At 45.9% G+C, this 27176-nt stretch overlaps 2 protein-coding genes across 2 annotated transcripts in view; both read left to right on the top strand.

The window, feature by feature from the left end:
* The first annotated feature begins 483 nt into the window (after nucleotides 1-483).
* On the top strand, nucleotides 484-21935 carry TCN2 (transcobalamin 2). Its single transcript, XM_081175001.1, has 10 exons — nucleotides 484-804; nucleotides 2286-2436; nucleotides 10587-10776; nucleotides 12388-12548; nucleotides 12810-12971; nucleotides 14314-14489; nucleotides 15776-15947; nucleotides 17833-18031; nucleotides 19602-19723; nucleotides 21377-21935. Exons 2-10 carry the CDS (start codon nucleotides 2370-2372, stop codon nucleotides 21436-21438), a joined length of 1311 nt encoding a protein of 436 aa, XP_081031127.1. The 5' UTR covers nucleotides 484-804; nucleotides 2286-2369; the 3' UTR covers nucleotides 21439-21935.
* Nucleotides 21936-23072: 1137 nt separating this feature from the next.
* The window catches only part of SLC35E4 (solute carrier family 35 member E4), a 70255-nt gene continuing 66151 nt past the window's right edge, over nucleotides 23073-27176 (top strand). Inside the window, exon 1 of the mRNA XM_081175078.1 lies at nucleotides 23073-23542. The gene's annotated coding sequence lies outside the window, so the exon portion shown is untranslated. The remainder of the gene's footprint in view (nucleotides 23543-27176) is intronic.

Raw genomic sequence — 27176 nt, 5'->3', positions numbered from 1 at the left:
TATTATGCAGCTTATAAATGCTTTTAAACAAGAAAGGGACATTTCCAGCATTTTTTTTTTTTTGAGAGAGAAATGAAATAGTTACATCTGATTAATGGTCGAATTAACTCAGATCCTGCAAAAAGAAGTTCATATACAGAGCTTGATCCCTCCTTTTTCACACTCCGATATTCTATAGCCTAAACATATATCTTGATGCAAAATCACTATGGGCAAACTTCACTTTGAAAACTTGTGTGAGGTTTCTTTCAGTGAGGAATTAGGACTTTTGTTTCTTTTTTTAAAAAAGGAGAAGAGTTGTGTTCAGACAGGTGCCAGCTTAGGCTGTTACGATCTTTGTACCCGTTATCTGAAGACACATTCCAACCAAGAGCATTGCATTATTTCAGATTATTATCTGAGGTAAATCATGGGAAGGTACTAATATATCATCAGCTAGGTCACAAGGTTATTTGGGGCTCCTTTGTTCCTGGCCGTCTCTGTGAATTATTCCAACGTGCTCTTGACGTGTCCTGATTCCACATATTCAGGACTCTGGAACTTGCGTATTTTTCCTTTCAAGAGCTGCAGCCCAACCACTTAAATTGAAAGGAAACACTCTGTAAACAGCTGACTTCAGCAGCTGGAGGAGATGTCACGTGACCTGAAATAAACAAGAGTGAAAGAAGATTCCTCACTGCCTGCCTGTGGTGAGAAAGTGGAGGAAAAGTCTCGTTCTAAAAGCTGATTTCAGTCCTCGCGCACCCCAATTCATAATTCACAGGAAGAGGTGAAGACTCCTAGGACATCAAGTGACCATATCAGGTAGGCTCTCCTCCTTAAGACAGCTCGTTTCCCCCTCACACCCCACATCTCCCCACATAATCCTTGATCCCTCGGGTATAATGTTATATTATTGATATAGTTCAATCCCATGCACGTTTATTTATGCAGAACTAAGTCCTGCTGTATTTAGTGGGGCTTCCTGCCAGGAATAGGTGCATGGGATTGCAGCCTGAAGCACCCTTATCCAACAAGGGATGTAAGAGGCAGACACAATGGCTTGGCTGAGCAGGTTGAAGGGGGAAGAATGCACGTAGTTCAGTAGTTCCCAAAGTGGACGGTATATCACACTATCCCCTCTTGCAGTTCCCAGCAACTGACATTTAGAGGCATACTACCTCCAATAGGGGAAGTGGAACGTAAACATCTAGCAGCCACTGACGGCAGATCCTATTTTCCGGGGGCAGCCCTCGATTTACAGAAGCCGTCCCGGTTTCTGATTTGATCCCAGAATGTCCCGTTTCCCTTAGGACGTCCCTGGTTTCATTTTAGAAATGTTGGAGGGTATGGTAGGACATCCCTGTTTTCATCAGAGAAATGTTGGAGGCAGTGCCGGATTTATGTATAAGCTAAACAAGCTATAGCTTAGGGCCCCAGTCTCTTGGCCCCCCCCCCCAATTTCACTATTAATATACTTCTTCTTAATTGTATTTCAGTTCAACAATTACAATAGTACCTCAGGTTACATATGCTTCAGGTTACATACGCTTTAGGTTACAGACTCCACTAACCCAGAAATAGTGCTTCAGGTTAAGAACTTTGCTTCAGGATGAGAACAGAAATCGTGCTCCGGTGGCGCGGCGGCAGCAGGAGGCCCCATTAGCTAAAGTGGTGCTTCAGGTTAAGAACAGTTTCAGGTTAAGAACGGACCTCTGGAACGAATTAAGTACTTAACCCGAGGTACCACTGTACTTTGATAAAATACAAATTTTGTTATGTGCAAATGACTTTAGATACCTATTAGGTCCATAAATTACCATATATCATATATTCAGTGCACAAAAAAGCGACAAATTGTTGTTGACGAAGGACAGCTGGACATACCAGGGCCCCATTACCTTCAGTAGCTTAGTGCCTCATCAAACCTAAACCTGGCCCTGGTTGGAGGGCAGGGGGTAGCATTACCCACCACAAGTTTATTCCTGCATTGAGGGCATGGGAGTCCTCTCTGTGAATGTGTGGTGGACCACTTCCTATGCTTGATCTCAAAGGCTGTGGCGTGGAGTCTCATCCTGCCACTCCCTATAAAATATCTAAAGTGGTTTCTGTGGAATCAGATATGTGTGTAACATGCTATCTGTGAAGCATCAAGAGGAAGGATAGCCAATGGACATTTCTGATCTGCCTCACCAGCCCTTGTTGTTTCTCATCCATCCAAAGTCCTTCCTGTTGCGCAGACTCAGCACTTCTTCCTTGGGAAGATTGTGTCATCACTGATATTCCTCCCATTGAATCTTTCACAGGCTGCCTTTGCCTCCAAGCTCCTGGACTCCTTCCTGAAATTCTGGCCGGCATCTCTGTCTGTTGACTTCCTTCTCGTGACAAGCATGGACCCCAGAGGTCTACGGTTCTTCGTCCTCTTCCCCATCGTGTTTGCCTCTGTCCAGCTGTGTGGTAATCTCTGCTTATGAGAAGTATCATATAGATAGATAGATAGATGATTGATAGATAGATTATCGATAGATGATCAATATATAGATAGATAGATAGATAGATAGATAGATAGATGTTAGATAGATATAGTTTGCAAATTGCTTTTCCCTCTCACTGAAATTTAAAAAAACATGAACAAGATTCACATTATGATGTATAACTATTGAGGATGTATAAGACAAGGTTCTTACAGCCATAGCTGTCAACGTTTTTTAAAGGGAAATTCCCTTATTCTGAATAGGATCATAGCTGTCAACCTTCCCTTTTTTTTGTGGGAAATTCCCTTATTCCAGCGCCGCTTCCTGCTGCTATCCCGGATTGTTAGATATCCCGTAGACTGTCCCTGGGACAGGTGTGGCTGCTGATCCCTTATTTTCAAATCTGAAAGTTGACAGTGTTGTAAATAAAAATATGCCCTTTTCCCTTATGGGGTATCCAAGAGCCCATATAGAGTCCTTACATAGGTTCCCTATTGGTAGGAGAAAATAACAGAGGCCAACCAGAGAATATTGAGAAGCAAAGCAGCTAGTAAGCTTGATCTTTATTGATCTGTTGCAACAGGGTACTCCCCTCACACGCAGGAGAGGAAGAGGACCCAGAACAATGGCCTGCAAGGCCTTATAAAGACTTTTGAAATTCCCCTTCTCTAGATCAGGACCACCCCCAGAAACATTATGCATACATTACAGAAGGGGTGTAACCTAAGACCACCCCTCAGATACATCCCACCTACATCACAGAAATTTAAATGTTGTTTTTCTCTTGTCCTTGTTTATCTCCTGTCTAGCAGGTTACTTGATTGGATTTTCTGGGGAGCCTGGCCATTCTTTTGTAGTGCTAAAATACTTATTTCCTGGGCCAGGTCACAGGCTCACACCTTATTCAAACACAGATTAAAGGAAGAGACAATGGGGAGGCTTTTCCAATTTTAACCTTGCAGAGAAAGGATTTGGTCAGTTTAGGAATCAAAATGGTTCCAGGTTGGCCTTCCTGTACTGATCTATGTATGTGCAGTTATGAACATTACTATATATCTAAAACCATAAAATTCCTATCACAATATTCCCCCCTTTGGGGCTAGAATTTTTCTTAAAAATTTTTGCCCCACAAATAATAACATCGTATGTTGTAAATGGATGTGTTTGTATAAATATATCATAAAAATAACACATGTTGCGTTTTGCTACTAAATTACTTGTGGCATTCTAACACTTTGGGAGAGACCATTTACTCAATAGTGTTCTATGCTTTACACCTAGCAGGAAGGTAAGGTCCACTAATGACTGAAAAGTGCAGTTTGCTTCCCCCCCCCCGCCATTTTTGTGTTCTCAGGTGTCAAGGTAGCTCTTCTGTGGTCTCACACTGACATAGTGCTACAGCAACACATCCCTTCTGTTGAATCCCCTCAGGGCTTTCATTTAACCATGTCGCCTGGCATTCACCATAGCTGGCACAGGTTTGGGCATCTCGTGAGGGAGAGGTCTTCGCCTTGGCCTTTAGCTATGGGATTTTATTATAGGCTGTGGTCTCGCACTCGCACAATGGGAAGTTGCTCACTTGCACTTAAAGGACCAAAAGCTAATTGCAGCCTGGATACACTTGCCCAATTCAAACTGAGTCCAATTTGAATTTATCTTGCACCATGGTTCTCAACTCTTCAAACCAATCTGTTAAAAGAAAACCATTCTTAACAAGGGCAGTTGTCCAAATAAGTCAATTTAACTCTATAAGGGATCATTCCTGCTAAACTAAAGCATATCCACCTTCATGTACCTGGTGTTTTATGGATCCAGAAGTTTGTCCTTGGCAAAACGAGGTTTAACACATATTAAAATGGATAGGGAAAGATTGGCATAGTGTCAGGTGGGACAATGAAATGTGGTTATCTAAACATTGGACTACACAATAGTGTGAGCTATTAGAAAGTATAAAATGCATGAGAATTCTCCATTGGTGTGTAAGCAATAAGACATTAAACATAAAAACAGTTACACACAATAAATTGCCCCCCTTTGTGGAAATCACACTGTCAGACACATTTCAACATTCTTACATAATAACACATAATACAAAACAAAATAATTAAATATCTGTTGCATATCTTGACACAATTGTGATCTTTTACGTATGTATCTTTTGAATCCTGGAGCACAGTCTTAAGGTTCAAAAGTGGGAAAATGTCCTTGCAATTCAACTCCTCCCCCCTTTGTCAGGTCCACTCCCCCCTTTGTCAGGTCCACTCCCCCCCCCGGCAGTCTATATCCTTTGAAAGAGATAGCTGTGGGCACTTTGAAAACTCTGTTGTTGCTGGTCTTGTGATGGGTTGACTGAGTTGAGGGGTTGTTGCTGCTCATCATTGCACATCTGTAGAAGTGATATCCTGTAAGGGGCAGGGTTTTGGGGTGACTTAAAAACACAGTTAGACATCAAAGGGGCAAAAGGCAAAAAGGATGTCCTCCAGTTTCCATGGGAAGCTGCAAATAATAACAATTTTAGTGGATTAAACATTTTATTCATTATCATTATTGGACTATTTTGATTGCTGTTAGCCGCCTTGAGCCCAGCTTCGGCTGGGGAGGGCAGGATATAAATAAAATGTATTATTTATTATTATTTATTATCACATTTCCATATAATTACTGTTATTATCTGCTAAGTTTGTTTGCTTTCTTCCACTTAATAAAAAATTACTCCACATGTAGAGAAAGAGAACTGTAAAAAATACAAGAAAGGTTAAAAAATAAAAAGAAAGCAAAAAATTAGATTACCAGTTAGATGAAAATGGACTTGACACAAAGACATCAGATTCAGAAAATAACTATTATTAAATAGTACAAAGATATTATCAAAACCACACATATTACTACTGGACTGAAAAAAAAAATGGGAAAACAATGGGGAAAACTTAAAATTCACCATGTGCTATCCAATAAAAGAACTTCATGAGACTGACTTTCAACATGTGATGAACATGTCCCCAAAGTAAAACACACACACACACAAATGACCTATGAGGAACCAAAAATAAATAAATGCTAAGACACACAATTAATAAGCAACCTGAAGTAACCTGAAGTAAGCTGTTTTGGCATTCTAACATCCCAAATGAAAATAAAAGAGTGTTTCTTGATGTGACAACATCGGCTGTAATGTTAATAGCGGAATACTGGGAAATGAGTTAATACCAATAAAATGAATGGCAATTTAAAGTTGTACAAGTACCTTGCACTAGCCAAAATGACAGAATTAAGAAGAAATGCTCAGGCAAAAAGGTAAACAAATACCATTCCACAAACAATGTTTGGTTGTGCTTCGATTAATTTCATATATATAATGGAAGAACTGATAAAACGAACTTAATAAACGAAACAAATTATTTGTAACCTAAAAAAAATGTCAAAGCCACAAAGGGATAGATGGAAATCAACTAATATAGCAGGGATTCAGACTTGTTTTGCTGAACAGAAAGAAAGTGACTGTTTGCCTTTAAGGGAAGAAAGACAAAAAGAAAAACAAATGCAATTACTTTTTATAGAGTATTTAAATCACTGTTTGCATCCCCTCATTATCATTTGTGCTGTGGGAGAAAAGAAAGGACACTCTGTTAAAAGGGAAAATTATTTCATGTGAGAGGTCTGTCAGGAAATGCTGTTCCTAAAATGCATAGGCATATACACATACACACACAAAAAAAAAACAGTTATGAAATTTAAATCCCATGGGGGGGGGAGAAACTACTCAAGAGAGGAACTCACAGTAGGAGTGCTTTGATATTTACCTGTGAAAAGAATTTGGCATGTCCAGTACTTAACTCTATTGTCTTAAATAGCCCCTGGAGCAAAACACATTAAGGATGATTTCCCTCAATGGTTCCAAGTTTTACATTTGGAAAAAACCTCCTCTCCCCCCTTACAGTTCCCCCTTCCTCTTTCTCTCTTCTTTAGCTGATCTAGCCTCTGTGCATGTGCAGAGTTCATGTCTCAGCAAACCTTTTATACTATTGAAAATGTTGCATCTTTTGGCTCAATTAGAATAAGGAAGGGAAAGGTAAGGAGTAGATTTTAAAAATAGGGTTAGATTTTAAAACAAAAAAGAGAAACTCAGCAATTCAAGTATTCACCATTCAGCCCAAGAAAAAAGGAGTGCTTCCTTTATGTACAGGAAAGGGCTATCATTATTGGTCATTTTATCTGGTCATTCGCGGAACAATCAACCGCTCTCTTATTTATGAGTAAAAATGGCCAGGTAAGGAGTAGATTTTAAAAATAGGGTTAGATTTTAAAACAAAAAAGAGAAACTCAAAGCTAGCAATTTCAGCCCAAGCAAACTGAGACTGCTTCCTTTATGTACAGGAAAGGGCTAATATCCCTCTGGCCATTCGCGGAACAATGCCACGCCCTTATATATGGGGAAAATGGCCAGAGGATCAGAATTCATAGGATTTTTTCTTTCTTTATTTTTTTTTAAACATTCTCAGTCATTTCAGCCTTACCATTTGCAGACAAATTTTACTGCCCCTTTATTTACAGGATTGGTCAAGGCGCATTCTACTTGACTATATGAATTTTTATGTGCTTAAACTTTTAATAGATTTTAAGTTTGATTTTTTTTTTAATAGTAGACAAAATGATAAATACTGTAATCACTCAACTGCCTGATATCACCAGTTCTGCTTCAAACATCATGGCTTCACCTCACACCTTTTAAAAAAACAAAGAGCATCAGCCACAAATTGGGAAAGTTGAAAGGGACCAGGGGTCATCTAGTCCAACCCTAAAATACAGGGTTCATAGCAAGATTTGTACTACCAGAAACACACACATACTTATGTACACAGACACAACTGGAGAAGAGATCACAAGCCATGCGCCTATCATGTACTAAGGAAGAGGAAAATAAAAGTACCCATCTTTACACAGAACACTTTTTGCAGATCTTGAAGCTAGTTTGAGTGAGTTTGCTTCCTTAGACTAAAGAGTGCAAATCCCTATAGAAATTATCTTTAAAGGAAGATTGAAGTTAACATTTTTCCTAAGATAGGGAGAGGATCTTTTATAAAGCAAAGTTAATTCAATTGATATAACCACTCACAAATAATTAAAACAGCCATAGATTTGATTTAAAAGGAATACAAAAGTGAACAATTTTTCCTGAACTTGCAGAGGAATAGTAAGCCTAATCTATGCCCCCCCCTTTGCAGTTTCCTTTAAAGGAAGCTTACTCGGGAGTAAATTTACCTGGCACAGAATAAGAAGGAGAAGGGGAAAAAAAAACTGAAAGAGACAGAGTGAAACAAGGGGGGGCATTTTCTAAGAAAAGAGGCCAGGACGTCTTATAGAGACTGATACCAGGAGCCTTACAATAACTCTTCTGTCTAACCAAATCAAAGTTAAAACTGGACTCAGATATTTTTCTTAGAAGGAACACCATACTTTCATAGGCATATGCTTAATGAAATACATACACTGCATTTTAGCTTGAGAGAGCAGTTGGCTCAACTAGGCTTTTGCAGCAGAAACATTAGGTTACCCTCCCCACTGAAACTAGAGGAAGGAGGTGGGGTAATCCTCCTTTCAGAACACAAGTAGCACGTATACAGGATTTTACCACTTGGGAGAAAAACTCTCTTTTAGAGTCTCTTTAACAAACATTTGCACACTTCATTCTCAATTTTGTCTTGTTTTTAAGACTGATAAGGTTCAACATGGCTTCCTTAGATTTAGAGTTTGGAGCAAGCTTGCATTTTTATTTTAGATGGCACATTTAAGATAAGCAGCTGCTGGATGTTACCTAAGTACAATTTAAACACAGGAAAAACGTTTCTTAAACACAAATTGAAGGGGACTGTCAGAGTCCAGGCGGGAAGTAAGCACCAACTGGGCTTCTTTCACGCCAGGGGTCTGGGGACTATTTTTCTTTTGACTGAGGTGCACCCATTTTCAATTAAAAGGGTTTTGGACCTGGGCAAAACTCCGAAGGGTCCGGAAAAGGGGAAACCTGGACAAAAAAAAACTTGGGGATACCTGGACAAATCTCCGATGGGAAAAACCTGGGGATACCTGGACAAATCTCCGAGTGGAAAAACCTGGGGATACCTGGACAAATCTCTGAGGGGAAAACTTGGGGATACCTGGACAAATCTCCAAGGGAAAAAACCTGGGGATACCTGGACAAATCTCCGAGGGGAAAACTTGGGGATACCTGGACAAATCTCCAAGGGAAAAAACCTGGGGATACCTGGACAAATCTCCGAGGGGAAAAACCTGGGGATACCTGGACAAATCTCCGAGGGGAAAAACCTGGGGATACCTCACTTAATCTCTATTCTACAACCCACAGCAACCTCCCTGCCTTTTACAATCTAACTCAGAGTCCCTACTGAACGCTTGCACACTTGCAATGCCAGATTGAGACTCTGGAATATGAAAGATGGAAAGGAATTCAGCGCCCTTGCGTTCTCTGTTCACAGGTCATTTCTAACAAAGATCGCCATGGCAGAGGTGCGGCTGCGCTGGAAGTTAGTTTTCAGTGCAGAAGAAATTGCACAACCTTTCTGGACAAAACTCCGAAGGAATAGGTTGGCATAAAGAATTAAGTGGAAGAAATCACACACAACCTTTGCCTGGGCATACTCCGAAGGGCTAAGGCTGGTGTTGAGATCGAGGGGACAGAAAGGAGTAGAAGGCAATTTTTTCAAGAGTTAAAGTGAGGAAAGAAGTAAGGATTTGAGAAGTATAGGTTTGCTGTGGTTTGCAGAATCCCACCCCACTACCCATTTTTCCTACTCATACTCACTTCGCAAGCGCTGTCCTGGTGATTCCGGGATCTCTTGACTGGTTGTTTAAGGCCGGCCTGATCAAGCTTTGCTTCCTCTGGTTAGCCCCGCTGAAACTCCAAGTTATTGCCAGACCCTGGGACCGATGGAAGACTGGTTATTCCTCCTGGCAAACTGCCTGGTGCGCGCTGGATAACCAGTCCTTCCTCGTTTCCAGAATCCGGGTAACCAAAAGTCCCTTCGTGCGTGGTCGCCATCTGTTGTAAATAAAAATATGCCCTTTTCCCTTATGGGGTATCCAAGAGCCCATATAGAGTCCTTACATAGGTTCCCTATTGGTAGGAGAAAATAACAGAGGCCAACCAGAGAATATTGAGAAGCAAAGCAGCTAGTAAGCTTGATCTTTATTGATCTGTTGCAACAGGGTACTCCCCTCACACGCAGGAGAGGAAGAGGACCCAGAACAATGGCCTGCAAGGCCTTATAAAGACTTTTGAAATTCCCCTTCTCTAGATCAGGACCACCCCCAGAAACATTATGCATACATTACAGAAGGGGTGTAACCTAAGACCACCCCTCAGATACATCCCACCTACATCACAGAAATTTAAATGTTGTTTTTCTCTTGTCCTTGTTTATCTCCTGTCTAGCAGGTTACTTGATTGGATTTTCTGGGGAGCCTGGCCATTCTTTTGTAGTGCTAAAATACTTATTTCCTGGGCCAGGTCACAGGCTCACACCTTATTCAAACACAGATTAAAGGAAGAGACAATGGGGAGGCTTTTCCAATTTTAACCTTGCAGAGAAAGGATTTGGTCAGTTTAGGAATCAAAATGGTTCCAGGTTGGCCTTCCTGTACTGATCTATGTATGTGCAGTTATGAACATTACTATATATCTAAAACCATAAAATTCCTATCACAACAGCTATGAATAGGATTCTCGCAAGAAAAGGGAAAAGTTGACAGCTATGCCTTACCTCAGAATGTAGAAGAGAATCAGAATGAAGGTGGAGAATCTGTGGCGCTGATATGGGAAAAGTTTTTACCTTAATGAGGAAGGGTCAGGGCAGATTCACCCCATGCATTTAAAGCACATTCAACACATCTTCAAAGTTCATGACCCCCACCCACCTGGGCAAGAATGCTGGGACCTGTAGTTTTCCCCTCACAGAGACACAAGTTGGCTTCATTGCAGAGGGTTGAACTAGAACTCTATGATTCTATGACTTGCCAGAACCCTTAATATAAACTACAGTTCCCACAGTTCTTTGGGGGAAGTCATGTGTTTTAAAGCAGCCACATTCGCGATCCTGTTTTGTTCTTCTCTCGGGTCAGAAATCTCTGCAGGAAATTCTGATCGCATCAGGTCTTTGAACGCGGAGCTCCTGAAAGTGGCAGAGGATGCGTCTGAGGAGCCGAACCCCAGTGTTTACCTGGCCCTGCGGCTGTCTAACGACCACAACTTGCAGAAGGAGAGCCAGTACCTCCAGCGCCTCAAAGATGCCTTTCAGCCCAATGCCAGCGCGTATGTTTAGCACAGGGTTTGGGTGGTGGGGAATTTTGCAGCATGAGGGCCAGAGGCAGAAGGGGGTGGAGCAATGAATGTACATTGCTGGGAACCACAGAAAAGTCCTCTTGGGATCAGGTCCCGCTTGCAGGTTTCACATACGGGTACAGTCATACCTCATGTTACGTCCGCTTCATGTTACATTCTTTCAGGTTACGTCCTGCGGCAATCCGGAAGAACCGGAAAGGGTTACTTTTGGGTTTCGCTGCTCGCGCATGCACAGAAGCACAAAATGACATCATGCGCAGAAGCGGCAAATCACAACCCCCCGCGTGCGCAGACACACTGCTGTGGGTTGCATTCTTTTCATGTTGCGAACGGGCCTCCGGAACGGATCCCGTTTGCAACCAGAAGTACAGTGGTGCCTCGCAAGACGAAAAGAATCCGTTCTGTGATTCTCTTCGTCTAGCGGTTTTTTCGTCTTGCAAAGCAAGCCCATTGACGGATTAGCGGATTAGCGCTATTAGCGGCTTTTTGCGGCTTACCTGCTTATCGAATCAGCTGATAAGCGGCTTAGAAAAGGGGGGGAGGGGAAAAAACCCGCAGGAACTCGCAAGACATTTTTGTCTTGCAAAGCAAGCCCATAGGAAATTCATTTTGCGAAGCACCTCCAAAACGGAAAACCCTTTCGTCTAGCGAGTTTTCCGTCTTGCGAGGCATTCGTCTTGCGGGGCACCACTGTACCACTGTATCTGGTTGGCCACTATGAGAACAGGATGCTGGGCTGTGCGGGCCACTGGCGTTATGCAACCAGCAAGAAACTCTTAATCTCAGGGTTATGGGTTCGAGTCCCATGCTGGGCAAAAAGATTCCTGCATTGTAGGGGGTTGGACTGGATGACCCTTGGGGTCCCTTCCAACTCTACCGTTCTATGATATATTGGTTCAGTATACTCTTGCATTCCAACAAAGCAACATCAAGCAAGCAAGCAAGCAAGCAAGCAGACAGACAGGCCCACCCCATTCCAAGCATCTTACAATCTGAGTTTTGACAGTGTGGGAGACAACAGAGGGGAAGAAGGGGAGAGGGTGAGGGTTACAATCAGGTCTTCATTTAAAATATAGCAATAACGCCACCATTATTATGCCAGTGAATGCAAATTTTATTATGAATGAACATCCTAATTCTAGACGAAACAAAGAGAGAGCTGGTGGTGGTGCCGTGGTTCGTCGGCTGGACTAGCAAATCCCTGCTCAGCCACAAAGCTCACTGGGTGATGTTGGCCCAGTCAGGCACTCTCAGCCTAACCGACCTCGCAAGGTTGTTGCACGGGGAGAGCCGTGTACACAACCTTAAGCCCCTTAGAGAAAAAGGTGGGCTCTGAATGCAATAAAACACGGTTTCCCAAACTTAGGTCTCCAGCCGCTCGCTAGCTCCCATCCTTGCTAGCTAGCAGGACCAGCAGTCAAGGTGTGTTGGGATTTGTAGTCCAGCAACAGCTGGAGACACAAGCTTGGGAAGCCCTGTAATAAAATTGAACTGGATAAATGAAGTTAAACCTGGAGAAGGCCTAGCCTGGTTGCATGGGAGGGGCTAACGGCGTGGTTATTCTGACTTCTTCCAATCCAGCTCTCTGACTCCAGTCCGCTACCATGAGCATCCTAGCACAGGTCAACTGGCCCTGTACCTCCTTGCGCTGCGGGCCGCATGCCACGACATGGAGGCACTTGAAGGGAGGCAGCTGGTGACGCAGCTTAAGCTTCACTTGAACAAGGAAAAGGCGCAGATAGGTAAGGTTCCAGGCGATGGCGCCTGCTTCGTGTCAAGTGGCAAGGAGTTCCAGTGGGTAGGTGCTGCCACATTAAAAGACTGATTGAATGAAAGCAAGTGTTGGAAGTCTGAATTGGGGGCCAGCACTTAAGGAGAGGTTTTGCCAGCATCTGGAAGTCTCAGAGCAGGGCTTCGTAGGCTAAAGGTCAGCAGGGAGCTGGGTAACTAATTACGGCAGAAAAGGCAGATTTACCCATTGGACTTTCTCTTCCTGCACCCAGGTCACAAGGACACAGGGCACCCCATCACCAACTACTACCAGTACAGCTTGGGGGTCTTAGCCTTGTGTGTTCACCGCAAGAAGATCGACGAGCATGTGATCCGCAAGCTCTTGCACGCAGAGGAGCGGGGACGATTTGTGCTCCACAACAAGCACTCTGTGGGTACGTGCTGCCCCCTTTGCACATGAGTCTATTCAGGTTTCTTGATCTCAACTGTTTTCTGCCCGGGGGGGGGGGGTTTGATGCCTTTCAGCTTTAATGGTCTGTGCGGCTTCTGGCTGGGGGCAGCAAGCAGTTGGGGATGACCCATTTTAATCTGGTTTGCAAGAGGGTTTTTTTACTGCTGGTGAATGACTAATAATGATGATGATTTTATTTAAACCCCATCCATCTGGCTAGGTTTCCCCAGCCACACTGGGTGGCTCACAACAGAATATTAAAAACACGACAAAATATCAAACATAAAAAACTTCCCTAAACAGGGTTGCCTTCAGATATCTTCTAAAAGTCAGATAGTTGTTTATTTCCTTGACATCTGATGGGAGGGCGTGCCACAGGGCGGGCGCCACTACCGAGAAGGCCCTCTGCCTGGTTCCCTGTAACCTCACTTCTCGCAGGGAGGGAACCGCCAGAAGGCCCTCGGAGTTGGACCTCTGTGTCCAGGCTGAACGATGGGGGTGGAGACGCTCCTTCAGGTTTATATTATTATTGTTAGTATACTATCCTATACCCGCAGGTGTCAGGGTGGCCTTCAAGTATATATTATTATTATTGTTAGTAGTAGTATATTATCCTATACCCGCAGGTCTCAGGGTGGTTACAACATAAGCCACAATATAAAAACACAAACCACATTATAAAAACAAAAACATCCCAATTAAGCTCCCCAACACATTTTAAAACGGCATTAGATGTTAATCAGCCAAAGTCCTGGTTAAGGAGGAACATTTTTTGCCTGGTACCTAAAGGTGTATAATTAAGGCGCTAGTTGAACCCCCTGGGGAGAGCATTCCACAAACGGAGCCACTGCAGAAAAGGCCCTTTCTCGTGTTGCCACCTTCCAGACCTCTTGTGGGGGAGGCACACCAAGAAGGGCTGCTCTGGGGCTCTGTGCCCATTTCCCCTGTAGCATCTTGGCTGTCTTCTCTGGGACCAGCCCTACCGTTAGACAGGATGGGGCATTGCCTCAGGCAGCAAGGGGCAGGGAGCGGTGATTAGCGCTTGGGAGGACAGAGGTATGGAGAAGCAGGGGGCACTGTGGGTATGGAAAACGGGTAGCGGCGTTCAGTGGTAGAGCACCTGCTGTGCTTGCAGATGGTCCTGGGTTCAATTGCCCACATCTCCAGGTAGGGCTGGGAGAGACTCCCAGAGCTGCTGCCGGTCAGTGTAGACAGTACTGAGCTAGGTGGACCGATGGAGCAAGCCATGCGAAGGATGTAGGCATGTGTATGGGACTGGCGGGTCAGCTCTTCTCTTCATGGCTGTTTTAACCTTGCTCACCCAGACACAGAGGCGATGGGAGGTCTGGCCTTTGCCTGCTTGGAACAGGCCACCTTCTACAGGCCAGAGCTGGTGGCAAACCTCAGCCAGGCTGTGCAGAGAGTCAAGCGGAAGATACTGCAGGCCAAGACTGCAGAAGGGGCTTTTGGCAATGTCGACAGCAGCCCCCTGGCCACACAGGTGAGGAGGACTCTGTAGGCAAAGTGGAGGGATAGCAATTGTTATGTACTGAGTTGAATAGGATCCAAACTGCAGCAGTCTGATTGGTCCTAGAACAATAGGATTCAGAATGCAGCCGTCTGATTGGTCCAAGAACAATGCAGCAGTATGATTGGTTGGCAGGAACCACCCAATCATGCTGCAGATATAAGTGAATCCACAACCTGATTGGCTTACAGTAGAATTCCAGAATTAACCAATCATGTGCAGCCCATTGTGTAAATAATGTATATAAAGCAGATACTTTGAGGGGACTTTTATTCATTCCTCCTCACCACTATGAGCTGAATAAAGAGCATGAAATCACTTTGTGACTCTGAGTATATTTCAGCAATTCTCACGTTTACTATTTTGTAGCTCTTGCTAAGCCATTTTCTTACTCTGTAACCACAAGGTGGAAACTTGAAGGATCTCTCTACTAGTGGGCATGGCCCATTAGAGCACTGCTCCACCAACCTCCCTCTGCCTCCGCCCAGCCCCCACCTGCCTGGCCTTTTATATACAGTGGTACCTCGGGTTAAGTGCTTAATTCATTCCGGAGATCCGTTCTTAACCTGAAACTGTTCTTAACCTGAAGCACCACTTTAGCTAATGGGGCCTCCTGCTGCCGCCGCACCGCCGGAGCACGGTTTCTGTTCTCATCCTGAAGCAAAGTTCTTAACCTGAAGCACTATTTCTGGGCTAGCAGAGTCTGTAACCTGAAGCGTATGTAACCCAAGGTACCACTGTACAAGCAACCTGGAGGTAGCTGAGCCTCTCTGCTTCCTCCTCCTCTGTAGTCGCAGAACTCAACAAGTAGGAGGGGAACAAAGCTAGGATGAACTGGCTCCTCCTGTCATTGGCTCTGGCGCCACCTACTGCTGGTCTCCTTACCTTCTGCCCCATCAGCCCCAGCCACCTCTGGATTTCCTTTCCTGTTGCGTCCCATTCCAGAATCTGATTCTCTCCACTTGGTTCTATTTTTTTTCAAACGCAACTTGCAGTGCTGAAGAGGCAAGTCTCTCCCCCCCGCCCCAATCTGAGGTTGAAGACCTTGGCTAGGGAATGGCTTGCCTCTTCAGCACCAAGTGGAAACCTCTGTGGAACGTCCGGCTGATGCGGCATTTGCCTTCTAGCTTTGCCAGGATTTCAGGCAATGCCAGGTGGCCATCGGTAGCCTCTTCTACTGTAGGTGGGAGTGCAAGAACTAACATAAAAAGGCACTTTTTTTCAGTCTCTGATGCCTTTTCCATCTCTTTGCGATTCAGTTCCTCATTGCTACGGGGATGAACCCAGAGTGTCCCGAAGCTGTTGCAACCCTGATTCGGAGCCTGGAGCGAGGAGATTTCCAAAACGCCCTCATCAAGTCACAGTTGCTGCCTGCCCTGCATGGCAAGAGTTACCTGGATGTTGCCAGGATGGTGTGCCAAGCTGAGACAGGTAGCGGTGGGGGGGAGAAAAGAGGGTGTTGCAAAGGAGTAGTGGGGACACAGTCTACTTTTGGGTCCAGTCAAGCCAGGGTAGAGCTGCGGAACACTGAGACCATAGAGGGGGGAGCAGATCCAGAACTGGCCTCTGCGGGCCATTTTGACAGGTGCAAAGGGCTGCCTACATGTCAGTTGCCTGACATCAAGTCACATGATCAGACACAGGCTTGTCCCAGCAAAAGAAGGAAGGATGCAAAAACTTACGAAATATGCAGAAATGGCAAAACTTACTGGAAAAATAAGAAATCAAGGCAACCAAACTTTTTATAAAAGAATGGAAATGGTTTATTGAATATTCACAACTAATCTGTAAACAGATAAGAACACTGGCAGGATTATTGTAATAACCTGCAGTTTTATAAGAGTATATATTTAAAGTAGATGAATTAATGAGCACTGTATTTTTTGCTCTATAGGACGCACCGGACCACAAGACGCCCTTAGTTTTTAGAGGGGAAAATCAAGGGGGGGAAAGCCTGTCCGCTTCTCCCAGAGCTTCTTGGGGCTGCGGGGGAAGCCCGGGTCCCCCCCCCCCAGCCCCAAAGAGCAAAGAAGCCAAGACAGCAAGCAGGATCCATCCCACTGGCAGTCTTGGCTTCTGCCATTGCCGCGCAACCTCTCCAGCCGGGAGCTAAACCTCTCCAGTGTGGCTAAAGAAGTGTGGCTAAAGAAGCCTCTCCCGGCTGGAGAGGCTGCGCGCAGCTATGGCCATTAAAAGACCTATAAGCAAAGACTTCTCTGTGATCTTAGTGCTGTGATGCTAAGCACTAAGGTCAGAGATAGCAGCTCCCTGATGTCTCATCTTAGCTCTCAGTGCTTAGATTGGAGGCAGCAGATCTCTGTGCCTGGAGCTGCGGAATTCGCTCCTCCAAGAAGCAATGATGGCCACCAGCTCAGATGGCTTTAAAAGACAAATTTATAGAGGAAAAGGCTGTCGACAGCTACTAGCCAGGATGGCTGCGTACTACCTCTGCTGTCCGAAATATGGGAATCACACTCTGTGCTGTGCTCAGGTCCTGCTTGTGAGCTTCCCAGCTTTCCGGGCCCAGCAGGCACTTCTTATGTCCTTACGACAACTTGCATACTCTCTTCGCCGCCAGCCAAAAAACAAGCAGAGGTTTCACCTGAGCATACACAGAGGGCTTCTTGCTCCCCCCCTGAGATTAAAGAGGCAGGGTTCTCTGGGTACCACTTGAAGGCCGGAGGGGGAAGAGGGACACCTGTGGGGAGGTGGAAGACACCTGGAAAGGGTCCAAAACTGCATCACCAATGATGCAGAAATGAGAAGGTCCACCAGGGGCTCAGCCTACACTCGAGTAGGGCCCTAGCAGAGACACATGCCCGACTGGCATGTTCCCTCCCTCCTGGTCAATCATTCAGGAGCTTCAAAAGCTTTCTTCTGCCCGAACATCACAGCGACCGATGCCAACCGACACCGGCACACTTCGCAGAGTTTGCGCAACTTGCGTGACAGACCTCAGCATTTTGGCTAATCTACTTTATTTACATATAAACATACACGGAGCACTGCAACATGGCTCCCTCTCTCTCTAGCATCAGACAGCAAAGAGAAAAAGAACAAAGGACAATAGTCCCACTTCACGGAACACAGTAACACAAACATCCTGTCTCCGTCACTTCCTACTCTGTGGTGTCAAAACATACACCGTCATGTGATAGACAACAATCCCATGACTGCAATCATGGAGCAGGAATTCTAACAGAACACACCTGGGAAGGGTCCAAAACGGCATCACCAATGACGCAGAAATGATAAGGTCCACTAGGAACCAGCCTGACTCCTGATGCACCCTCAACCTTTGTTTCCTTGCGTGCAGGTGGTTTGAATTTTGTCACCTCCTCTCCCAGGCTGGAGCCACCTGCCGGGAGTAGGCCGAGCATCCGGGTCGAGCTGCTTGTGAAGCAGCCACCTCTTCGCGTGCCGTTGTACAGACACGTCGTCAGAGTTCCTCTCGGCTCCTCTCTGCTGGACGTGCTGAAAGTTGCGGAGGAGCTGAACACCCCTAAGCGCTTCACGTGAGGCTAATTCCATCTTCATTTGCTTTGGCTGGTGTTATAGAGGGGGTGGGGGGCAGTGGAAGTATAGGAACTGAGGAGCTGCCCTCCACCCAGGCAGACCACAGATCCATCCAGCCCAATACTGCCAGCACTGTCTGGCAGTGACTCTCCAAGGTTTCAGACAGGGGTGATTCATAGTCCTACCTACCGAGAGATGCTATGGGGTGGGGCGGGGTTTGAACCCGGGACCTCCTTCATGCATTGTTTTTAGTTTTGATTTACAGTCGTGCCTTGGTTCTTGAGCAGAATGCATTCCGGGATTCCGTTCGACTCCTGGAACAGTTCAGAAACCGATGCACGGCTTCCGATTGGTTGCAGGAGCGTCCTGCAGCCAATCGGAAGCCGTACCAGATGTTCGGCTTCCGAAAATCATTCGAAAACCAGAACACTCACTTCCGGGTTTCGATTGTTCGGAAGGCGATTTCTTCGGGAGCCAAGGCGTTTTTGAGATCCAACGTACGACTGTAGGTGTGTATGCTGTTTTTTTGTGGATTTTTAAAAAATTGTTTATGTACTTAAGAAATAACATACACTTCAATAACATACAAGACGAAAGAAAGGCAACTTAACAAAATAGAAATTAAACATACACACAAATTTCTGTCGTTTCATTCAAAATAATTATTGTTAGCGTTCTTGTTGGGAGTGGGGATAGCACCCCCCCCCCAATTTTAATTATTTGATTTTATCATCTATAACAATACAAATGCTTTGTCTTTTAATTTAAACTTATTGCTGTTTTGACTGTACATCACCTTGAGCCAATTGTGTAGAAGGTGACTGATTTTATTTATTGGTTTGTTTCAGAAAATTTATACACCCCTTGCTTGCAAGAAAACACACCCTCAAAATGATTTCTAATTAATACGTTGATAATGATATTAATAATATAATAAAGCAATCAGTGCCTACTAGCTGGCTGCTCTGCCTCCCCTTATCTCTGCCTCTGAATACAAATTGGTAGCAATCACAAATGCAGAGAGGGATCTTTTATTACGATCATTTATTATTTATTGGGGTTTATATACTGCCTTATACCCAGAGATCTCAGGGCAGTTCACAGAAAAGATCACAACATATGTAATCAGAATAAAAACAACAACCCAATAACCCCCCCCCCCCGAAAAGAGCCACATTTTAAAAGGGCATAGGATGTCCATCAGGTCAACCAAAGGCCTGGTTAAAAAGGAACATTTTTGCCTGGCATCTAAAGGTGTGTAATGAAGGTGCCAGGCAAACTTCCCTGGGGAGAGCGTTCCACGGACTGGGAGCCACTGCAGAGAAGGCCCCGTTCTCGTGTTGCCGCCCTCCGCACCTCTCGAGGAGGAGGCCCACAGAGAAGGGCCTCGGAGGGTGATTTCAGGATCTGGGTAGGTTCAAATGCTTGGATTGCAAGTTTCCCACATGCAAACTGTTCAGCCACTGTGAGAACAGGGTGCTGAGAAGGGAGGTCTCTGGCCTGGTCCAGAATGGTTCTTCCAGTGTTCCTCAGCTCTTCATGACAGTTCTTCCTTCTTTTGCTAAACAGGTTTGAGACCCAGAAGACGCTGTCTGGCCCTCTGCTGACCGCAGTGATGGGGGTGAAGCCTCGGGAAGGGGAACGCAAGTACTGGAAGGTTCTCCGAGCTCCAAACACTGCCCTGGAGCAAGGCGAGTGACAGAAGCCCAGCAGCAAAGGAGGCCTTTGTCCTATCTCTGGGGGAGGGGAGGGAGGGATTGGCTTGGACCAGGCTTTGCCAATCCTGTGTTCTCCAAGAGCTTTGAGCTACAACTCCCATCAGCCTCAGCTAGCATCACCAGTTCCGGCTCTGAACCATTCCCTAGGCTTTGTCCCCACATGATTCCAAGCCTGGTTTACACCCTTAGGGACTAAATAATGTGCCTGTGCTGAGGGTGTTAATTTGAGGGCATAGATTCTCTTGGCAGAGCCTTAAAAGGTAAAGGTAAAGGGACCCCTGACCATTAGGTCCAGTCGTGACCGACTCTGGGGTTGCGGCGCTCATCTCGCTTTATTGGCCGACGGAGCTGGTGTACAGCTTCCGGGTCATGTGGCCAGCATGACTAAGCCGCTTCTGGCGAACCAGAGCAGCACATGAAAATGCCGTTTACCTTCCCGCCGGAGCGGTACCTATTTATCTACTTGCACTTTGATGTGCTTTTGAACTGCTAGGTTGGCAGGAGCAGGGACCAAGCAACGGGAGCTCACCCCGTCACGGGGATTCGAACCGCCAACCTTCTGATCGGCAAGTCCTAGCCTCTGTGGTTTAACCCACAGCGCCACCCACGTCCAGAGCCTTACCCTACATCAATTTCTCTGCTTGGGTGTTGCAATTATAGAAGGGCAGTTGAATATATATAGTTTTAATTCTATCCAGGTTTAATTGTTTTTTAATGATCCCCCCCGTGTTTTAGCTGTTATTATTTTAGTTGTAAGCCACCTTGAGTCAGGGGAAAAGGAAGGGTGTTTTTATTAGTAGTACAGTGGTACCTCGGGTTAAGAACTTAATTCGTTCTGGTTCTTAACCTGAGGTACTTTAGCTAATGGGGCCTCCCGCTGCCGCTGCGTGATTTCTGTTCTCATCCTGAAGCAAAGTTCTTAACCCGAGGTACTATTTCTAGGTTAGCGGAGTCTGTAACCTGAAGCGTCTGTAACCTGAGGTACCACTGTAGTAGTAGTAGTATTACAGTGGTACCTTGGAAGGTGAACGGAATCTGTTCCGGAAGTCCGTTTGACTTCCAAAACGTTCGTAAACCAAGGCGCAGCTTCCGATTGGCTGCAGGAAGCTCCTGCAGCCAGTCGGAAGCTGCGGAAGCCCTGTCGGACGTTCGACTTCCAAAGAACGTTCACAAACTGGAACACTCACTTCCGGGTTTGCAGTGTTTGGGAGCCAAAACGGACGAGTACCAAGGCGTTCGGGATCCAAGATATGACTGTATTGTTAATGCACACAGCATTGTCCTTGCATAGCCAGCGGATTTAATTCCGTCTTGAATTTTGTTGCATTTCCAGAAGGCGTTGAAGGTGGCTTGGATGTTACAGGCAGTGAGAGGTGGATGCATGAAGGCATACACTTCTGCTTGGAATGATTTATCTTCAAGAATATGTCTGCAAACCTAAGGTCTAGGAACTTAACGTTTTTATTTAAAAAACAGATTGTCAGGAGACGGAATTCTGCACTTTATTTCTCCACTCCCATATCACTGCAGCAAACCCAAAGTCCTGGGGAGGAGCTAGAGGAGGATCTGGTCTTTGGAATGCCTCTCTGTTCTCACAGCCTCGTCTTTTGCCCTCCCGTTTTGCAGGTATCGCAGACTACATCCCACAAAACGAAGAAACCATCCTCTTCAAATTTAGCCCTTGGTAGAAACAGCCCACACTCTGATTGATTGGCTCGCAGGACACATAAAGACACCAGCACAGAGGGAGCAATGAAGAAATCCTGAAACAACAATGGGACACAAGCTCTGCCCGAGGCATAATGGAAAACAGCAACAACTGATAGACATAATATATTACAAGGACAGGAAGAAACATTACAGACAGAATAATTGCCACACCCAGGAAGAACAAGAAGAGTTTGAATGCTTCACCTGTAGTTGTATAAATCATTTAATGTGCCAATACAAATGGAAGTCTTTAAAACTGCAGCTGGCGATATAAAGGATTGTTATTTTGACGTAATTGGAATTTATAAGATTTTGGAACGCAGAAATGAAATAAACCTTCAAATCATCAATTCTAGCACGCGGGAGGCCACCTAAATTGTATAATTTGGCATCTCAATGATTGGTATTATTAATTGTATTATAATTTGGCAATGTTAGAATGAGGGTAGGATTGGATTATTGTAATTGAAAACTACGGTAATAAAAATTATTTCCCATTCTTACACAGTAATTCTTTTGGACTTCCACCCAACATTCCATGACAGTTTTTTGTACATTTCAATTAGCTGCACATGTAGTAATATCTTCGCCTTATTTTCAACCTTCTCATATCACTTATATTGTCAACTGCTAGTCAGAAGATATTCCCTACTTGGAATTCGTATTTAAGATTGAATTTTTGTAAATATTCCCCTAAATACTCCCACTCACTCCTTGTCTCTTTCATCATCTACATTTCTTATTTTGGGCGTCATATCTGCAAGCTTAGCAAATTCAATGAGTTTGTTTAACCATTGTTCTTTCCCTGGGGTCTCTGTTTCCAGTGTCTTGCGTATAATATCCTTGCAGCTGTTGTAGCATATAAGAATAAGTTATGGGCTTTTTTGTTGTTGTTGTTAACCCACTCCCATTTATACCAAGAAGGAATGCTTCCGTTTTTTTTAGGAAATGTAAATGATAATAATAATAATAAATTTAGCTTGTTGTACACCAGAGCCTAGGGCTTGCTGATCAGAAGGTCGGTGGTCCGAATCCCCGCAACGGGGTGAGCTCCCGTTGCTCAGTCCCTGCTCCTGCCAACCTAGCAGTTTGAAAGCATGTCAAAGTGCAAGTAGATAAATAGGTACCACTCCGGCGGGAAGGTAAACGGCGTTTCCGTGCGCTGGTCTGGTTCGCCAGAAGCAGCTTAGTCATGCTGGTCACATGACCCGGACCAGTAAAACGAGATGAGCGCCGCAACCCCAGAGTCGGTCACGACTGGACCTAATGGTCAGGGGTCCCTTTACACCATTTGCCCACTTGCATTTCCACCATAAGTGAAAAAAATATACCCTCAGCTTCTAGCCATTGCTTTGAGCTGCCGTGGGAAAAACACAAACAAAAAAACACATACACACATAAATAAATAATATTTATTTATAAATATATTTTTATATAAATTTATTTGTATAAATAAACACACATACACACTTTAAAAACATGGATCCAGTCCAAAACTGCAATCTCTTCCCAAGCCTTGCTTGGGTACGGCAGTGGCCTCTGCGCACAAGCGGCGGTGCGGGCGCAATTTTGCGCGCGGAGCCGCGGGAGGCAAGGCAACGTTACCCCTCCTCCTCCTCCGGTGCGCTTAAGCCAGGCTGTCGCTCCCCACCCGCGTCCAGGAGGCGGCGCCGCCGAGACGGCTTTGGCCGGCAGGCTCCCGTTTTAGCTTTGCTAGGCAGAGGGGGCGGGAAAGAAACCCTGCAAAGCGATTGCGCTCCCCGCTTTTCTCCCTTTTCTCTCCTCCATCGCTTTCCTTTCTCCCCTCGACAAGCCGCCTCCGGGGGGTTATTGCAAGGATACCGAAGCAGCAGCAGCAGCGCATCCTCGCCTCGGAAGGGAGCGTGGGAAAGGACGCCCAAGGGCAAGGAGGGACCCGATCTGGGATGCTGAGCCCCGGGGGTCTGTGCGTAGAGTCCCAGCCACCGGCTCGCCCCGGCTCTGCCTCGCCTTCTCGGGAGAGCGATCCTTTGGCGACCCTGCAGCCGGCGCCCCCCCTGGCTGGCTGCGATGGAGCTGCGCCTCGCCCCGCCTTACCTGAAGGTAAGAGTCACCTTGAGGGCGCCGCACTCTTCCCCACCACCCGCATCGCCCTCCTCTGACCGGTATGGTTGCTTCCCGGGCCTGCGTTCAGACGTTCAGACGTGACGCCGTTCCTAACCCGGGGAGACGCTTGGAGGCGTGTGCCGGGTCTCCCTGGACGGGGCCGGTGGATGCCAAACGGGGAGAAGAGTGCAGGGGTTTAATAATAATAATAATAATAATAATAATAATAATAATAATAATAATAATAAATTATTTATTATTTATACCCCACCCATCTGGGGGCTTTCAACAAAACACTAAAATACAATAACCTATTAAACATTAAAAGCTTCACTTCTGGGGCTTACTTCTCCCCCCCCCCAATTTTTTTTATTGGTTTTCACAACATTATAAACAAACACATCAAAGGAAAAAGGTAAAAGGCGGATCTACACGGATCCTCGTGAATTCATATGATTTTTTCATTCAAATTAAATAAAACCACCATGATGTTGTAGACCATGTCTTACTCTGTAGAAAGCATAAAAAAAATCACGCATCCACTGTTTCGGGGGCACGCAGGGGCGCAAAAACATGCTTAGAAAACACGGATCCTCATGGATCCTCATGATTTTTCCACTAGATCAGCCCAAAGTCACCATCAGATCAAAGATCATGGCCATGGGCACAGCATCCACCACAAAAATCACGGATCCACGGCTTCCTGGCGAAACCGTGGCCCAAAAACGTGGTTTTCAAGAACGGATCTTCATGGATCCACACGCTCTCTGCATCGGGCCAACCCAAACTCACCGTCAAATCACACATCATGTCCAGGGGCACAGCCTGCACCACAAAAACCGAGATCCACGGCTTCCTGGCAACACCATGGCCCAAAAACGTGGTTTTGAAGCACGTATCCTCATGGATCCTCATGCTTTTGGGATTGGGCCAACCCAAACTCACTGTCAAATCACATATCATACCAAGGGGCACAGCCTGCACAACAAAAAACTCGGATCCACGGCTTCCTGGCAAAACCGTGGACCAAAAACGTGGTTTTGAAGCACGGCTCCTCATGGATCCTCACGCTTTTTGCACTAGATCAGCCCAAACTCACCATCAAATCACACATCATTCCCAGGGGCACAGCCTGCACCACAGAAAACTCGGATCCACGGCTTCCTGCCCACTCCATGGCCTAAAAACGTGGTTCCGAATCACGGATCCTCATGGATCCTCACGCTTTTTGCACTAGATCAGCCCAAACTCACCATCAAATCACACATCATTCCCAGGGGCACAGCCTGCACCACAAAAAACTCGGATCCACGGCTTCCTGGCCACTCCATGGCCCAAAAACGTGGTTCCGAAGCACGGATCCTCATGGATCCTCACGCTTTTTGCATTGGGCCACCCCAAATTCACCGTCAAATCACACATCATGTCCAGTGGCACAGCCTGCACCACAAAAAACTCGGATCCACAGCTTCCTGGCCACTCCATGGCCCAAAAACGTGGTTCCGAAGCACGGATCCTCATGGATCCTCATGCTTTTTGCATTGGGCCACCCCAAACTCACCGTCAAATCACACATCATTCTCAGGGTCACAGCCTGCACCACAAAAAACTTGGATCCACGGCTTCCTGGCCATACCGTGGCTCAAAAACGTGGTTCTGAAGCACGGATCCTCATGGATCCTCACTCTTTTTGCATTGGGCCAACCCAAACTCACTGTCAAATCACACATCATGTCCAGGGGCACAGCCTGCACCACAAAACACTCGGATCCACGGCTTCCTGGCCAATCCAAGTACCAAAAACGTGGTTTTGAAGCACGGATCCTCATGGATCCTCACGCTTTTTGCACTAGATCAGCCCAAACTCACGATCAAATCACACATCATTCCCAGGGGCACAGCCTACACCACAGAAAATTCGGATCCACGGCTTCCTGGTCACTCCATGGCCCAAAAACGTGGTTCCGAAGCACGGATCCTCATGGATCCTCACGCTTTTTGCATTGGGCCAACCCAAACCCACCGTCAAATCACACATCATTCTCAGGGTCACAGCCTGCACCACAAAAAACTTGGATCCACGGCTTCCTGGCCATACCGTGGCTCAAAAACGTGGTTCTGAAGCACGGATCCTCATGGATCCTCACTCTTTTTGCATTGGGCCAACCCAAACTCACTGTCAAATCACACATCATGTCCAGGGGCACAGCCTGCACCACAAAACACTCGGATCCACGGCTTCCTGGCCAATCCAAGTACCAAAAACGTGGTTTTGAAGCACGGATCCTCATGGATCCTCACGCTTTTTGCACTAGATCAGCCCAAACTCACGATCAAATCACACATCATTCCCAGGGGCACAGCCTACACCACAGAAAATTCGGATCCACGGCTTCCTGGTCACTCCATGGCCCAAAAACGTGGTTCCGAAGCACGGATCCTCATGGATCCTCACGCTTTTTGCATTGGGCCAACCCAAACCCACTGTCAAATCACACATAATGTCCAGGGGCACAGCCTGCACCGCAAGAAACTCGGATCCATGCCTGCCTGGCCATACCGTGGCCCAAAAACGTGGTTCCGAAGCATGGATCCTCATGGATCCTGTTGATTTTTGCACAAGACCAGCCCCAAATCACCATCAGATCAAACATCATGGCCAGGGGCGCAGAATCCACCACAAAAATCACGGATCCACGGCTTCCTGGTCATACCGTGGCCTAAAAACGTGGTTTTGAACCACGGATCCTCATGGATCCTCACGCTTTTTGCACTAGATCAGCCCAAATTCAGCGTCAATTCACACATCATGGCCAGGGGCACAGCCTGCACCACAAAAACCGAGATCCACGGCTTCCTGGCAACACCATGGCCCAAAAACGTGGTTTTGAAGCACATATCCTCATGGATCCTCATGCTTTTGGCATTGGGCCAACCCAAACTCACTGTCAAATCACATATCATACCAAGGGGCACAGCCTGCACAACAAAAAACTCGGATCCACGGCTTCCTGGCAAAACCGTGGACCAAAAACGTGGTTTTGAAGCACGGATCCTCATGGATCCTCACGCTTTTTGCACTAGATCAGCCCAAACTCACCATCAAATCACACATCATTCCCAGGGGCACAGCCTGCACCACAGAAAACTCGGATCCACGGCTTCCTGCCCACTCCATGGCCCAAAAACGTGGTTCCGAAGCACGGATCCTCATGGATCCTCACGCTTTTTGCACTAGATCAGCCCAAACTCACTGTCAAATCACACATCATTCCCAGGGGCACAGCCTGCACCACAAAAAACTCGGATCCACAGCTTCCTGGCCACTCCATGGCTCAAAAACGTGGTTTTGAAGCACGGATCCTCATGGATCATCACACTTTTTGCATTGGGGAACCCCAAATTCACCCTTTATTCAAATATCTTGTACATAACCACAGATCTGACCACAAACATCATGGATCTACTGCCAGATGCTACCCTGGATATATTGGCCAATTTTTAGGTGGCGGTGCTGGGATGGAGGAAACTGAGTCTGCTGAATCTCAATCCATTAAAGATGGGCATCCAATGGCTGGGCCAGAATAATTTCAGTTTGGTTTGCCAGCTCCCAGCTCTTAATGGGGCGCAA

Source organism: Podarcis bocagei (genome assembly GCF_964188305.1).
Source record: "Podarcis bocagei genome assembly, chromosome: 16".
Lineage (NCBI taxonomy): Eukaryota > Metazoa > Chordata > Lepidosauria > Squamata > Lacertidae > Podarcis > Podarcis bocagei.
Note: the sequence above shows the minus strand (reverse complement) of the source record. Positions and strands in the feature narration are given on the sequence as shown.